Here is a 17264-nt window from a genome sequence, read left to right as displayed (position 1 = left end):
GAACCCGCAACCTCACGGTTCCTAGTCGGATTTGTTTCCGATGTGCCACGATGAGAACTCCAGTGAGCAGTAATATTTTGAAATCTTTTCTTCTGAGCAGTAGGTCTCAAGAGTGGGCTTAAAATATTCAGCAAACCATGTTGGAAAGAGCTGTGCTGTCATCCAGGCTTTGCTGTTCCATTTAGAGAGCACAGGCAGAGCAGTTCCCATACTGCTGAGGATTTGGGGGGAATGGCAGCTGGGCACTGGCTTCAACTTAAAGTCATCAGCTGCATTAGCCTTTGACAAGAGGGTCAGCCTGTCAGTCGAAGCTTTGAAGCCGGGCATTGACTTCTCCTCTCTGGCTGTGACGTCCTGGGCGGCATCTCCTTCCAACAGAAGGCTGCTTCATCGACGTGGAGAACCTGCTGTTCAGTGCAGACACCGTCGTTCATCATCTGAGCCCAGCCTTCTGGGCTCCGCGCTGCAGCTTCTGCATCGGCACCTGCGGCTTCACCTGCCACCTGGATGTCACAGAGATGGCGTCTTCCCTTAAACCTCATGAATCAACCTCTGCTGGCTTCCAACTCTCCTTCCGCAGCTTCCTCACCTCCCTCGCTCTTCCTAGAATTGAAGAGAGTCGGGGCCTTGCTCTGGCTGAGGCTCCGCCTTAAGGGAAGGCTGTGGCTGGCTTGATCTTCTGTCCAGACCGCTCCCGTGTTCTCCACATCGGCAATAAGGCTGTTTTGCCTTCCTGTCATTCGTGTGTTCACTGCCGTGGCCCCTTCAATCTGCTTCAAGAACTTTTGCTTTCACAACCTGGTTCACCGCTTGGCACAAGAGGCCTGGCTTTGGGCCTGTCATGGCTTTGGCCTGCCTTCCTCACCAAGCTTGATCATTTCTAGCATTTGATTTAAATTGAGAGACGTATGACTCCTCCTTTCCCTTGAATATTTGGAGGCCACTACAGGGCTCTTAACTGGCTTAGTTTCAATATTGCTGTGTCTCTGGAATTGGGAGGCTTGGAGGAGAAGGAGAGAGATGCAGGAAGGGCCGGCCAGTCGGTGGAGCAGCCAGAACTTATCAATGAAGCTCATCTTTTTTTTAAGTTCATCATCTTACATGAGTGCAGTTTGTGGCGCCCCTAAAATAATTACAAAAGTAACATCCCAGAGTCATCTCAAGTCACCATAACAAATCCAATAGTAAGAGGAACGTCTGAAATGTTGTGAGAATTACTGAAATGTGACACAGAGACTGAAGTGAGCAAATGCTTTTGGAGAAATTGTTTCGATAGACTTGCTCCACGAAGGGCTGCCACAAACTCTGATTTGTAAGAAACACAATCATCTTCAAAGCACAATAAAATGAGATTTGCCTGCAGTAGGTTCTCAACAACAATGTGTGGGCGAAGTCGAATCAGCCTACACTCACCTCCGGCTTAAATGGAGTCCGTTTTCTGCCGCCGAGCCCCTCTGCCACCCACCGCAGCAGCCCTGGGTTCCTATGGGCAAGCCATCCCCCGCCTCCCTCTGGCTCCAACACTGCCCTGTATCTTCTGATACCCCAGAGAGTTTCTCTGAAAACAATTCCACACAATCATGTGGGCAGCCCATGCCAGTGGGAGACTGCGGGCCTATCCGTCGCCAATGACAGGCTGTATTTATGTCTAGGTGAAGTCCACGCATTCATTTCAGTGCCCAGAGTCCTCAGGGAGCGTCACAAATCCACCTAATGTGCCCAGTTCTCAGCTTTGTATCTGAGTCCCTGCTTTAGCTGGCAGATGCTGAAATCCACAGGAGGTCCCCACAGCCAGACCAACCCCAAGCAGCCTGTCCAGAGGCCCAAGGATGTAAATCCTATCAGCTGAGGACAGTGGAATTCAGACCCACAAGTCCCCACACAGATCTCCTCTCTCTGGCCTTGGAAGACAATCACGGCAATAATGATGCAGAAGCATGGGCGGTTCACAGCTTCGTCTCCCAGGAGGCTCACGGAAAGGAGCCCATCAGACCTCTTCCTTCCAGACACCCAGCCATCGTCACCCAGCCCGGCCACTGTCCCCACACCGCATGAGCAGTCCTTCCTCCACGCCTCAGGTCTTGCCGCGCACTTACTCAGAACGGACTTGCCTCCCTCCCTTCACTTCTCTTTGGCTGTTTTATGGTATCGCCCTTTTTAGACATCTATTCATATCCCAGATTGATGGTCACCTCCTACGAGAAGGCTTCCTTGGTTCCCAGAAGCCTTAGAGCACTGAGTATAAACCTCTATTACAGCAAGTATCGGTCAGTTTTGTAATGATTTATTTACTGATTCCCAGAAACCTCACAGCACTGAGTATGATCCTCTATTACAGAATCAGTCCGTTTTATAATTATTTATTCACCTGTCGCTTTTTTCAGTACCACACCCCTGGAGCCCACTCTGAGCCTGGCACATGGGGGACAGTCAAGAAAAACGTGCTCAGCGAAGTAAGGTCCACGATGTCCCTGAACTTCATTTACGTGTGGCTCCTTTATAAGCACAGGCTACCCTCTTAAACAGCAGGTGCTCATGTGTGCCGCCCACGGGACTGGACCACAAGCTCCTGGGGGAAAGGACTATGTCTTATTCAAGTCTATCCACTGCCCCCCATTACAGAATCTGGCACAGAGTATGCGCCCAGTAAATACAGAGTATTTACTGAGTATTTACAGAGTCTTCGGAGTCTTTAGAACAAGACTTTAAGTTATTGAAATACACAGAATGAATACACAGAATGAATTTAAGTTTTTACCAAGCTGGTAAGTTTTCCCCTTAAATTGCCCTTAACAGTGGCCGAGAAGGGAAGCTATTCCTGGGAAGCAAAAATGTATGAAGCACCTTCTGGTCCCTCTGGTCACCTGACAAGTCAGGGGTGACGCCAGACCCCAAAATAGAAACAAAACAATTTTCCAAGGTCATTTTTTCAGCCATTCAGTTACCCTGCCTTTGGAGAAAACAGGGGTCCTGGATGGTCTGTTTAACCCTTTCTGTTACCTCCCTTTGGTTCTGCTCAAACCCCACATCCCAGAGGGATGGAAAAGCATTCACTCTAAATTATCTCCTTTGGAAACAGAAGGACACATTTCTTTGGATGTGTGGCTCCTTTGGAAAACTGAACCACGCTAACGTCAATGAGGAGAGAGCACACCAACCGAAAATATGAGGGAAAGACTGTAGAGTGTGATAACTCACGGAAAACTCCTTCCAGGTCTTTACAATCTGGAAGAGGAAAAGCATCGAATTTAGCTTCCGTGTGGCCAAAAGGAGAGGGGAAGGCATGGGGCCGCAGCACCCCACACATCATGTTGTGGGTGAGCCCTGGATGGGGCTGGGTGGGCGCCAGGGTCTTTGCAGGTTAGGGAGGGACCTGGGTGGGTCAGGAGGCAGCAGTGCCCAGCAATGTGCTGATTAACTGGTTCTCTGGGACAAACAAAAAAAAAATGCCCTGACCTGTAGCACTTACAGATTCCCATGGTGCTGATTTCAAGCTGCCTGTGTGAGAGCACTGGCCTCGGGGCTGGGAGAGATGTCTGGTGTTGGCTCTCACGAGCCCCTCGGAGCCAGCATGAGCCGGTGTGGGACCAGCTGGAGCCAGCGGACATGAGTCGGCACGACACACAGAATGTTCTCTGCAGCCTGCTGGGGCTCTGAACAGAGAGCCCTTGGGAAAAGCACCAAACCCAAACATGGAGCAGGGACCTGAAAGAGGCCTTTTGAAGGACACTGAGTCCTAAACGTCAAACAAGAGGTAACCGAGGAAGGAAAGGGAAAGGAGGTGAGGAAAGGCGTTCCAGGCAAAGGGAACAGCATAGACAAAGGCCGGTGTGCTGAGGTCACAGAGAGCAGGGCTGGCTCATGATCATATGTCTGGTGCCTCAAGTCAGGATGTGGGAGGAAGTAGTGAGACAGAAACCCAGAGCTGGGTCCCAGCCACATCCTGAGGGGCCCTGTTGATGGCCTGGGTGATAAGGAGTCCAAGCAGCGGAGGGACATCATGCCCCACTTTAGAAGGGCCCCTTGGCTCTTGGACGAGTGGGGTGTGAATAGCCCTGGAAAGTCCAGGGCCATCGGGAAGGTCCAGCGGATCCGGAGCCAGATGGCGGAGGAGTAAGAGGTCGCGCCCACCTGCTCCCACAAACCCATCAAAAAACCACTTCAACGTGTAAAACGACTCGCACAGAACATCAACTGAATGCCAGCAGAAGAACTTAAACCTCCAAAAAGGACAAGAAACTCTTGACAAAACTGAGTAGAACAAAAGAAAAAGAGAGAAAAGGATCAGGCTGGGAGGAGCATTCCCGAGAGGGAGGAGCCGTGAAGGAGCAAAGGAACCCACCTCCTGGGTGGCCACCTGACGGATGGAAAGATCAGCCCAGTGGGTGGGACCTCACCGTCTCCGGGAAAAGCGCAGCAGCTGGACGGAGAACAGCAACGCAGAGGGAGAGCCGCACAGACCGTCTGAACCACCGGCCGGACGCCGCAGCCTGAGACGCTCTGCTCGGGGAGGGCTGGGCGCCGCGCCTCCGGCTCCGGAGGTGGGTCCCGGGGAGAGGACTGGGGATGGGCCAAGGAGCAGGGCGCCGCCACAGAGGGGGTAGCCGTACGCCCCAGGCTGAGGCAGGGAACGCCACGGCCAAGGAACCCAGGAGAAGGTCCGGACCCGCAGGAGAGGGAGGCGCCATTGCTGGGGCAGGGAGAAGGGCGGGGCGGGTGCGCCGCCCCCCTCCCATCTCCCTGCGCAGGTGCAGGCGTGCCCGCGGGCTCTCAGAGGGCGGGGCGGCTCTGCGGAGGCTGCAGGCCGCGAGAAGCCTCTTGGTCATTTAAGGGAGACTGGGTAATTCTTGCACAGGCTACCAGTGGCCAGGCACCTCTTGTGTGGGCTAAGGGCATCAGGGTGCTAAGTGCGATGTGGTGCCTCTTGCACGACCTACAGGCAGCAGGGACAGACTGCAGAGGTCATTTCAGAGGCCAGAGGGAGGCATGGCTTGCCACCACTGGGGGCCTGTGAGTGGGCTCCACCTGTAGCCCCAGTCACCTCAGGAGTTGACCAAAAAAAAAAAAAAAAGCACTGTAACCAAGCACCATATGCTGTCGCTCTCACTCCCCTGGGAACATACCTGCCCTGCAGCTGCCACTGCCAAATGCCCAGGGCAGCACCCAGACACTTGGTCACTGTCCCTTCCCAAGACCCTACAACTAGGAACAGCTGGTATAGCACCTCCCGTGTGGGCTAAGTGGGACAGGGTGCTTCTTGCATGGTCTGCAAGTGGTGGGGGCAAACCACCGCAGTTACCTCTGACTCCAGAAGTGGGAGTGGCTCGCTACCACTAGGGGTCCGTGAGCAGGCACCACTTGCAGGCCCAATCACCTCAAGGGCACCACCGCATTGTGACCGAACACCACCTGTTGGTGCTCCCACACCCCCAGGAACACACCCGGCCTGCCACTGCCACTGCCAAAGTCTCCAGGCAGTTTTCACACACCTGATCTCTGTCACCTCCCAGGATCCTACAACTAGGAGCAGCCTGTGCAGCACTTCCCATGTGGGCTAAGTGAGACTGGGTGCTTCATGCATGGTCTACAGGTGACGGGGGCAAACCCGAGGTGGTCATGGCCCGCTACCACTAGGGGTCCCTGAACAGGCACCACCTGTGTTTCCAATCACCTCGGAGAAGGGCATTGCAATCAAACACTAGCTGTTGTTGCTCTCACTCCCCTGGGAACTCACCCACCCTGCTGTTGCTACTGCCAAATGCTCTGGACACCGTGTAGATCTTCCTAGAGCTCATTACTACTACCCAGTGCCCTGCACCTAGGAGTAGCCTATGCTGTCTTCCTGTAGGTCCTTGCTGCTGTTGAGAGTCCAATGACAAGGCATTGAGTGCTGGCCCTGCCCATTGCCTCCTTCTCCCTGAAAACACACTGAGCATCCTAGGGATAAGAGCCTGCTTGCACTGAAGAAAGAGACAGCAAATATTCAAACTCCCACACCAAAAATAAATAGTAACCCCCCCAAAAAATACAAAGGGGTGCTCTTGCATAGAAGTAGCCTTACAAGACTACAGTTTGGCTTCCCTAAACTCACAGAAAAAGAAAAACATAAGCAAGATGAGGAAGCTCAGAAACAATCCCAGTTAAAGGAAGAAGAGAATGCACCTAAAGCAGTCAACAATGCAACGGACCTCTACAGTCTGACAGACACTGAGTTCAAAAGGGAGGTAGTGAAAATATGGGAGGAATTAAGGCCGAACATGAAGGAATTAAGAGAGAATATGAACAGTAATGCAGATTCCTTTATAAAGGAGCTATAAAATATAAGGAGGAGCCAAGAAAAATTAGAAAATTCATCTGCAGAGATGCAAACTGAGCTAAAGGCACTAAAGAGCAGAATGAACAGTGCAGAGGAACGAATTAGTGACTTGGAAGATAGAATAATGGAAATCACCCAATCAGGACAGCATACAGAAAACCAAATGAAAAAAATATGAAAGCAATATGAGAGATCTATGAGATAATACAAAGCCGGCCAATCTGCACATCATAGGAATTCAAGAAGGAGGAGAAAACGAAAGGGGGATTGAAAACACATTTGAAGAAATTATGTCTGAAAACTTTCCAAATCTAAAGGAAACTGATATCAAGATACAGGAAGCACAGAGGGCCCCAAACCAGGTGAACCCAAACCAGACCACACCAAGACATATTGTAATAAAAATATCAAAAGTCAAAGATAAAGAGAGGATTCTAAAGGCAGCAAGAGAAAAGCAAAGCGTTTATTATAAGGGAAACTTCATTATGCTATCAGCTGATTTCTCTACAGAAACACTACAGGCCAGAAGGGAGTGGCAAGATACATTTAAAGTGCTGAAAGGAAAAAATTTGCAACCTAGAATACTCTATCCAGCAAGAATGTCATTTAAAATAGAAGGGGAAATAAAGAATTTCTCCAACAAACAAAAGCTAACAGAGTAAAGCAATACTACACCCATTCTAAAAGAAATACTGAAAGGGCTTCTCTAAATAAAAAAGAAGTAAGAAGAAATAGGATGGGGGAAACCACAACTGTAAAGCAATCACTTAAATAAGCCAGCATACAGATCTAAACATGAAGATGCTAAAAGAAAAAAAAAAGAAAAAAAGAAAAAAAAAAAAACTTCAAAATCATACAATATGGGGAAGGAAAGTAAGAAAATATAGTTTTTTTTATTATTATTTTAGTGATGTGTTTGAGCCTATAAGACTATCAGGCTAAAGCAAGCAGATATAGGAAGGGGTTAACATACTTAAAAAACACGGCAACCACAAATAAAAACTAAACATTACATTTGCAAAAACTGAATAGAAAAGTACTCAGCATAAAATAAATGGAAATCATCCAACCAAAAAAAAAGAAAGGAAGAAAAGAGAAACACAGAATCAACCGGAAAACAAGGTTTAAAATGGCAATAAATACATATCTATCAATAATCACCTTAAATGTCAATGTACTGAATGCTCCAATCAAAAGACACAGAGTGGCAGCTTGGATAAAAAAGCAAAAACCTTCAATCTGCTGTCTACAAGAGACTTACCTTAGGGCAAAGGACACATAGATTGAAAGTGAGGGGATGGGAAAAGATATTTCATGCCAATGGACAAGACAAGAAGGCAGGAGTGCAATATTCATATCAGACAAAATAGACTTTAAAATGAAGGCCATAAAGAAAGATAAAGAAGGACACTATTTAATGGTTAAAGGATCCATTCAAGAAGAGAATATTACAATCATCAATATCTATGCCCCTAATACAGGAGCACTCAGATACCTACAAAAAATGCTAACAGACATAAAAGGAGAAATTGATGGAACTACAATCATAGTAGGAGACTTTAACACTCGACTCACAGCAATGGACAGATCTTCTAGGCAGAAAATCAATAAGGCAACAGAGATCCTAAATGACACGAGAGAAAAGGTAGACTTAACATTTTCAGGACATGACATCCAAAAAAAATCAGAAAATACATTCTTCTCAAGTGCACATGGAACATTCTCAAGGATTGATCACATACTGGGGCGCAAAGCTAACCTCAACAAATTTAAGAATATAGAAATGATTTCAAGTGTCTTCTCTGACCACAATGGCATGAAACTAAAAATCAACCATAGGAAAAGAAATGAGAAAAAACTACATGGAGACTAAACAACATGCTTCTAAAAACCAAATGGGTCAATGAGGAAATTGAGAAGGAAATTAAAAAATACCTCAAGACAAATGATAGTGCAGACACAACCACTCAAAATCTATGGGATGATGCAAAAGCAGTGCTCAGAGGGAAGTTCACAGCAATTCAGGCTTTCCTCAAAAAAGAAGAAAAATCTCAAACTGACAACTTAACCCACCACCTAAATGAACTAGAAAAAGAACAAACAAAACCTAAAGTCTGCAGAAGGAAGGAAATCATAAAGATCAGAGAGGAAATGAATAAAATAGAGAGTCAAAAAACAATAGGAAAAAAATCAATAAAACCAAGAGCTGGTTCTTTGAAAAGGTAAATAAAATTGACAAACCTCTGGCCAGACTCACCAAGAAGAGGAGGAAAAAACCCAAATAAACAAAATAAGAAATGAAAAAGGAGAAGTCACACGTATACTATAGAAATACAAAAAAAAAAATGAGAGAATACTATGAACAATTGTATGCCAACAAATTTGACAACGTAGAAAAAATGGACAACTTTCTAGAGACTTACAGCCTGCCAAAACTGAATCAAGAAGAAATAGATCAACTGAACAGACCGATCACTAGAAATGAAACTGAATATGTCATAAAAACACTCCCTACAAATAAAAGTCCAGGACCAGATGGCTTCACAGGTGAATTCTACCAAACATACAAAGAGGAACTTATACCCATCCTCCTTAAACTTTGTCAAAAGGTTAAAGAAGAAGGAACACTCCCAAAGACATTCTATGACAGCACCATCACCCTAATTCCAAAACCAAAGATACCACCAAAAAAGAAAACTATAGGCCACTATCTTTGATGAATATAGACACAAAAATTCTCAACAAAATTTTAGCCAACCGAATCCAACAACATATAAAAAAGATCATACACCATGACCAGGTGGGATTCATCCCAGGTGCACAAGGATGGTTCAACATATGCAAATCAATCAACGTCATACACCACATAACAAAAGAAAAGTCAAAAACCACATGATCATCTCAATAGATGCAGAAAAAGCATTTGACAAAGTCCAACATCCATTCATGATAAAAACTCTTGCCAAAGTGGGCATAGAGGGAACATACCTTAACATAATAAAAGCCATTTATGACAAACCCACAGCAAATGTAATACTCAATGGAGAAAAGCTGAAAGCCTTCCCACTAAAATCTGGAACAAGACAAGGATGTCCACTTTCACCACTGCTATTCAACATAGTATTGGAAGTCCTAGCCGCAGCAATCAGACAAACAAAAGAAATAAAACGTATCCAAATAGGAAGAGAAGAGGTAAGGACTCAACCCAAAAATTACTTGAACTGATCAACAAATTCAGCAAAGCAGCAGGATATAAGATTAACATCCAGAAATTAGTCACATTTCTGTATATTAACAATGAAATATTAGAAAAGGAATACAAAAATACAATACCTTTCAAAATTGCACCCCAAAAAAATCAAATACCTGGGAATACATCTGAGGTGAAAGACTTATATGCTGAGAGATATAAAACACTAGTCAAGGAAATTAAGGAGGATGTAAAGAAATGGAAAGATATTCCATGCTCCTGGGTTGGAAAAATTAATATTGTAAAAATGGCCATATTACCCAAAGTGATCTACAGAGTCAATGCAATCCCTATCAAATTATCCATGACATTTTTCACAGAACTAGAACCAACAATCCAAAAATTTATGTGGAACCACAAAAGACACAGAATTGCCAAAGCAATCTTGAGGAACAAAAACAAAGCAGGAGGCAAAACTCTCCCAGACTTCAGGCAATATTACAAAGGCACAGTCATCAAGTCAGTGTGGTTCTGGACCCAAAACAGACATACAGACCAATGGAATAGAATGGAGAACCCAGGAATAAACTCAGACACCTATGGTCAATTAATCTTCAACAATGGAGACAATATAAAATGGGAAAAAGACAGTCTTTTTAGCAAGTATTGCTAGGAAACCTGGACAGCTGCATGCAAATCAATGAAACTAGAACACACCCTCACATCATGCACAAAAATAAACTCACAATGGCTTAAAGACTTAAATGTAAGAGAAGACACCATCAAACTCTTGGGAGAGAACATAGGCAAAACATTCTCTGACATCAGCCTTACAAGCATTTTCTCAGGTCAGTCTCCCAAAGTAACAGAAATCAAAGCAAAAATAAACCAATGGGACCTAATCAAACTGACAAGCTTTTGTGCAGCAAAGGAAACCAAAAAGAAAACAAAAGACAACTTACAGTATGGAAGAAAATAGTTTCAAATGTTGCAACTGACAAAGGCTTAATCTCTAAAATACACAAACAACTTATACAACTCAACAGCAAAAAAGCCAACAACCAATGGAAAAATGGGCAAAAGACCTAAACAGACATTTCTCCAAAGAAGATATACAGATGGCCAACAAACACATGAAAAAATGCTCAGCATCACTGATTATTAGAGAAATGCAAATCAAAACCACCATGAGATACCACCTCACACAAGTCAGAATGGCCATCATTAATAAGTCCACAAATAACAAATGCTGGAGAGGGTGTGAAGAAAAGGGAACCCTCCTGCACTGTTGGTGGGAATGTAAACTGGTACAACCATTATGGAGAACAGTATGGAGGTACCTTAGAAACCTATACATAGAACTTCCATATAACCCAGCAATTCTACTCTTGGGCATATATCTGGACAAAACTTTACTTGAAAAAGACATAGGCACCTGCATGTTCATTGCAGCACTATTCACAACAGCCAAGACACGTAAACAACCCAAATGTCCATTGACAGATGATTGGATTAGGAAGATATGATATATATATCACATCTCTGTGTGTGTGTGTGTGTGTATATATATATATATATATATATACACACAACAGAATACTACTCAGCCATAAAAAAGAACAAAATAATGCCATTTGCAGCAACATGGATGGAACTAGAGACTCTCATCCTGAGTGAAGTAAGTCGGAAAGAGACCAATACCATATGATATCACTTATATCTGGAATCTAATATATGGCACAAATGAACCTTTCCACAGAAAAGAAAATCATGGACTTGGAGAATAGACTCATGGTTGCCAAGGGGGAGGGGGAGGGAGCCGGATAGATTGGGAACTTGGGGTTAATAGATGCAGACTACTGCCTTTGGAATAGATAAGCAATGAGATCCTGCTGTGTAGCACTGGGAACTATATCTAGTCACTTATGATTGAGCATGCTAATTTGAGAAAAAAGAATCTATACATGTATGTGTAACTGGGTCACCATGCTGTACAGTAGAAAATTGACAGAACACTATAAACCAGCTATAACGGAAAAAAATTAAAATCATTATATATATATATATATATATATATATATATATATATATATATATATATAAATGTAGTCCAGTGATGGCAGTGCCCTGACTAGAAGAACTGTGAGGTGGGGGAGGGGGCATCAGCCAAACTTGGTGAATGATTCCACAGGCAGGGTGGGAAGTTGGGGAGGAGAGGGAACAAAGACTGGCCAAGGCTCCAGCTAGGACAGCCAGGTGCATGGCAATGCCGACCAGCAAGCCAGACAGAGAGGAGACAAGAGGACAAGGCGCTCCAAGGTAGAAATGCGTCCCCTTGACCTTGGGACCTATCAGGATAGTGGTACCATCCAGACACCCAAGTGGACTGTGCAGAAGGCAACTGGGTCTACAGGTGGTGAACTCAAGATGGAGGTGTGGGTTTAACTTAAGACATCGGATAATTTAAGACTAGTTTAAGTCATCGAGGAGAACTGTGGTGCCCAGGGCAGATGTGGAAGTGAGAGGAAAAGCACCAAAGACAATACCCTGCAGAGCCCCAGCCTCCCAGAGATGGAAGCCGAATATGCATTGCTAAGCTTGCTTTTGGTTACAAGTGACAGAATGGTCAACTCAAGCAGTAAAATCAATTATGAAATTGGAAAATGCAGAGGGAATCTCTGGCCTGGGCCAAGGTTTGCTCCAAGGATGCGCCCAGGTCTGCAGGGACCCACTTTCTCTCCACCTCTCTACTCAGCTTTCCTCGGCGTTGTCTGCATCCTAAGGCTGGCTCCCGGAGCTATGCCCTCCCTCAAAAAAGACAGAGCACCTCTGCCCTGCACAAGTCCTGCACTTCCTTCCACGTGGGCTGGCTCAGATGGAGGCCCACTTACCAGAACCGTCTCTGTGGCCAGGAGCATGGGATGTGCCAATTGGCTTAACCCAGGCCACGGCCTCTACCCTGAGAACCTGAGGTGGTATCAGCTTTCCTGAATTACAAGAATCCAATGAAGTTAGGGCTGGGAGAGAGAGAACAGGGAATCCATGCTCAGAGGTCACTAACAAATGTCCATTGTCAATGGACTCTAAGAAAGGGGGCTGAGACGGATGACCCTGGGCTGGAAGAAAACCAGTACAGTGATGGTTCAGAAACTAGGGAGGAAAGAGTTTCCCAAAAAAAAAAAAAAACCTCTACAAGTGTTAAGTGCCATGGAGAGGTCAAATAAACATGGGAATTAGAAAGTACTCTGGGGAGTTCCCTGATAGTTCAGAGGGTTAAGGATCTGGCGTTGTCACTGCTGTGGCACAGGTTCAATTCCTGACCCAGGAACTTCTGCATGCCGTGGCTGTAGCCAAAAGGAAGGAAGGGAGGGAGGGAGGGAGGGCAGGTACCCTGGGTCTTATGACAAGGAAAGTAAGAACCTGCTTATCAATCAGCAAATTCACATCAAGATCCCAGGCCAGGCCAGGCACTAGATCCTGGGGTAGCAGTTAGAGTCTAGTGGGACAACAGACAGCTGAGTAGGTATGTGTGTAAGTTCAATAGTAAAGGAGACGTGGGGCTAACACAGACTTGAGGACTCAGGGCAAGTTCCCCAGAGAAAGCAGCATGTAACCTGACACTGGAGGGAGGAGCAGGAGGGGCCGGCAGGTGGGGTGGAAGGGGAGTGAGTTCCAGGTGGAGGAAGAGCGTGTGCAAAGCACAGAGACAAGAGGATGCCAAGTTAGCCCAAAAGGTCACCAGGTCCCCTTAAAACCACCTGTTTGAGAATCAACGTCAAATCTTCATATGACTCCTTCATTTTGTGGCAGGTGTGGTTTGCCTGCCTCTGCGCATAATGAGCCTCAGAGAAGGCAGGTGACGGAGTGGGAGGGGACAAAGATCTCGGCTCTAAGTGCCACCTGAGGCCTACTATCTCCATGTGCTTTTTTCTACCTAATATTGGATCTTGAAATGGAGCTGGGCAGGATCTTTCCACCTTCCATTTCAATGAGGCTGTCGTTTAATTGGAAGTAGAATAACATTTACATATATAATCATCAGACCTCAACCAGAGGCGACTAAAAGCTTCTTATGAATACATATCCTGCCACGTTGGTGTCGGTTTCATGAAACGTCCTGAACACCAGCTAATTTTCTGTTTCGATGATATTGATAGGCTCTATCAATGAAAAAGTTTGTTAGGTTAGAGTATGTGTCTGAGGCCTTTTAAAAGGGACCCTTTAAAAAAAAATCGTATCAGAGTATAGCTGACTTACAATGTTGTGTTAGTTTCAGGTATACAGAAAAGTGAAATATATATATATATCTCCATTCAAAAAGGACCCATCTATAAAGTGTCAGTTTCCCATATTTAGAACAAAGTTGATCACGGTCCTGTATACAAAAAGAATTTATAGGGAGTTCCCATTGTGGCTCAGTGATAACAAACCCAATTAGAATCCATGAGGATGTGGGTTCGATCCCTGGCCTCACTCCGTGGGTTAAGGATCCGTCATTGCCATGAGCTGTGGTGGAGGTCTCAGTCACGGCTCGGATCTCACGTGGCTGTGGCTGTGGTGCAGGCCAAATGCTGCAGCTCTGATTCACCCCTAGCCTGGGAACTTCCATGTCCCGCAGGTACAGCCCTAAAAAACTAAAAACAAAAATAATTTATGGGCACACAAATATTTAGTGCTTTTCAGGCTTTACCAAACAGTACTCTCTTCTTTAAGCCCTGGAACAGCTACACCAGGTACTTGAGGGGAGACATAACCCCTCACTTATCAGGGATGAAAACTGAGGCCCTGCGAGGTGAGGTGACCTGTTCAAGGTTACTGGGGTGACCAATGCCAGTTCTTAATCTACGGCCCTCTCTGCCATTTCATGTCCTAAGGAGATACATACTACGGTTTTCTGGAATTATCGTTTTGCCAAAAGTTTGCCTCACATAGGTGCAGAGTAACATTCTTAGGAAACCATGAGATATATAAGTATGTATAAGATATTCACTGACAGACTTCAAGAGTCAGAGAATGCCAGAAGGACCCTGGTTCAGAGAATGGGTTCTTAAGAAAAGCTGCCTGGGTTCAGATCGAGGCTCTGTCACTAACACCTGCCATGAACCATGGACCAGTTACTTCATGTCTCTGCCCCTAGTGGACATGTGGGGTTGTCTCCGCCAGCCCCCCCAGGCTTCCATTCTGAGGTCCTCATGGATGCAAGGACACCCACTCTAGATATCAGCTCCCAGGGTAACACAGTGATCTAAGCTAAGCCCATCAACTCATTCCATCCCCTAGGCCATGGCATTGATTCAGGCATGGCTGTGTGACCCAATCTAGTCCAATCAGAGGGAGCCCCAGGACTCTCCCAGGGAATGCTGAGACCAAAATATCCCACTGGGCGTGAACAAGGGAGCACAGAGTCCTGGGAGCTGCTGGCCCTACCCTGGATCCATGAAGGGAAATAGCCTTAGGAGGATGGCAGAGAAGACACATGGAAAGAAACTGACTCAAACCGGCCATTAACTCTAGATCTTTCAATTACTTGAAATAAGAAATTACAGTTTAAGCTGATTTGAGCTGGGTTTCTTGGTACCACCAAAAACATCCCAACGGATTTGCCCAATCTCTCAACTACAGAAGAGCAATAAATAATAATAACTATAAATACAATATGTAATAAGTACAGTAAAAAATTGTTACCCTCCTAAGTCTGTTGTAAGGAGGTAACTCACAAGAACACCTGTTCCTTTTCTGACACACCCTGGCTCCACCCGCAGATACTGAAGGTTGGGAATATCTCATCTTTTTCTCACTGTGAGGTCTGGTTCTCAGTGCCAAGTCTTTCAAAATGAATATCACATTTAACCTGAGGGTCCCAGACAAGCCACACGTACCCACAGTTTTATGCACGGACACCGTCAGGCAGGACGAGCTACTTTTAAATGGTGTTACATTAGAACCTGCTGGCGCGGGAGGGCAGAGCTATTTGGCGATACTGCCCGTCGTGTCCAGGCCTTTGGTGATTTTACTGCCTTTCTCCCAGCATCCCCTGGGTTGGTGTCCTTAACCTATCATGTAATGGTATTTCAGGGTCCGGGAGATAAATTGCTCCCTGCGTAAAATATGGCAGCAGATCTATGCCTCTAAGCTCTGATAATTAGCTTTTAATGTAACAACAGTTCTTTGGAGGAGATGTTTTCCCGCTCTAAAGTCTTCTTAAAAGCATCCCTTAGTCTGAAATTAAGTTGGAAGGAGTGTCACGAAGGCCTGCGGCGAGGGGCGAGTCGGACTCATGTTCCCAGCCAAGCCGGTGTGATTCAAGGGCTTCAGGCCGCCCTCCCCTCTCACCTCTGAGGCCAGGCCTGCTCCAGCCCGCGGCCGCCAAAGCAAAGGGCGAGGACACACTTCATCACCTAACGTGACACCCAAGTAATGGTTACAAATGGGTTTGGGGGGGGAGGCCTCAGAGAGGGGGATGGGAAGGAGCTGGGGGCACCTTCTAAGGCCTCCCTTTCACTCTGCCAAAGCGTTTTCTCGATCCAAACACTCGTGAATTTCTTTTCTATTAGGCCAAACATACCTAGTTTGGTTAGTATTTAAGACTCAAAAGGGACCACAGTCAATCTGTTCCTTGGGAAGAAATATCAGATTCCTTCTGGAAAGTGTTCCCAGCTGCGGAGTCCCAGCCCCCTCCCCTCCCCTCCCCTCCCCTCCCCTCCCCTCCCCTCCCCTCCCCTCCCCTCCCCTCCCCTCCCCTCCCCTCCCCTCCCCTCCCCACTCCGGTGCGCACGCAGCAGCCCCTCCCACGTGATCCGGGTACTCTCAGAATTAGGGCTGCTTGCACTCTGCGGACAAACCAGCCCTCCTTCGCAGAGGTAGCGCCAAGTTGACAAGTGGCGGGGGGTCATCTGGAATAACACTGTTGTTAGGCTCTAGGCGATTAACCCTTCCTATGCCTAACTGGCTACCTAAAGAAATGCAAATGGGAACCAGCATAAACATCAAGACCCAGAGGGGCCAGGAGATCATCAAATGCTAAATTCTCCACGAATCCCAAAGGAATTCCAAATCCCCAAATGACCAGCAGATCTATGAAAATATTTCCTTTCCCTTTGCCCGAAGCTGTCCTTAGAAAAAAAATGTAAGTGGTTTAAAGGAATGCAAATGGGTGATTTTCTTTGATCACTGGACACACACGGAGGCCCCTTCCTTCAGCTTCAGGACGAGCAGCCTTGACACTGTTTGTCAAGGTGTGCTCTAGCTGTTGGGTCTGGGAGCCCAACTGGTGCCTGAGCCGAGGGGGCGCTGGGGGCTTAGACCCTCCTCCTCGTGAGGTGAGGTCTCAGGTCTTGATAGGGATGGAGTGGGATAGTCACACAGGTAGTTGGAGAAGTCCCACTAGGGAACCTTGGGGAGAGAGGGAAACCTAGGCAACTTTGAGATTCCCTGTAATTTAATAATCGCTCCAGAAAACCATCAGAACAAAGACTGTAAAAAAAGCCCTGATGCCTCAGGTCATTAAGTGAGAGATAAAATGAGGCCTGCATTCAAGTTCAGCAGGATAATGATCCGTAAGAATGAGAAGAGGAATTTAATGGGAAGATGACTTTCCAAAGTAGGAGACCCTCATTACATGGAAATGTGAGATATTTCAACTATTTTAGCAGATATTACCACCCTTCTGCTGATTGGAATAAGCACCAGGACAGTCCTAGTTTGACCTCATAGGGTCAAATACTCTTACCGGATGTGAAGGAGGAGCTGATGATGTAA

General features: G+C 46.1%; 1 protein-coding gene across 1 annotated transcript in view; it reads right to left on the bottom strand.

Moving 5' to 3' along the window:
- Positions 1 to 17264, bottom strand: part of LOC146397118 (uncharacterized) — a 37685-nt gene that overhangs the window by 20060 nt on the left and 361 nt on the right. The window contains exon 2 of the mRNA XM_084997507.1: positions 4398 to 4740. Coding sequence (XP_084853633.1) covers positions 4398 to 4740 — 343 coding nt within the window. The remainder of the gene's footprint in view (positions 1 to 4397; positions 4741 to 17264) is intronic.

Source organism: Sus scrofa, chromosome 14 (assembly GCF_054392235.1).
Source record: "Sus scrofa isolate SSC_HxYL_T2T_F1_AM1 chromosome 14, Sscrofa_HxYL_maternal_Yorkshire_Landrace_v2.0, whole genome shotgun sequence".
NCBI classification, from domain to species: domain Eukaryota; kingdom Metazoa; phylum Chordata; class Mammalia; order Artiodactyla; family Suidae; genus Sus; species Sus scrofa.
This window is presented reverse-complemented; position numbering and strand designations above follow the sequence as displayed.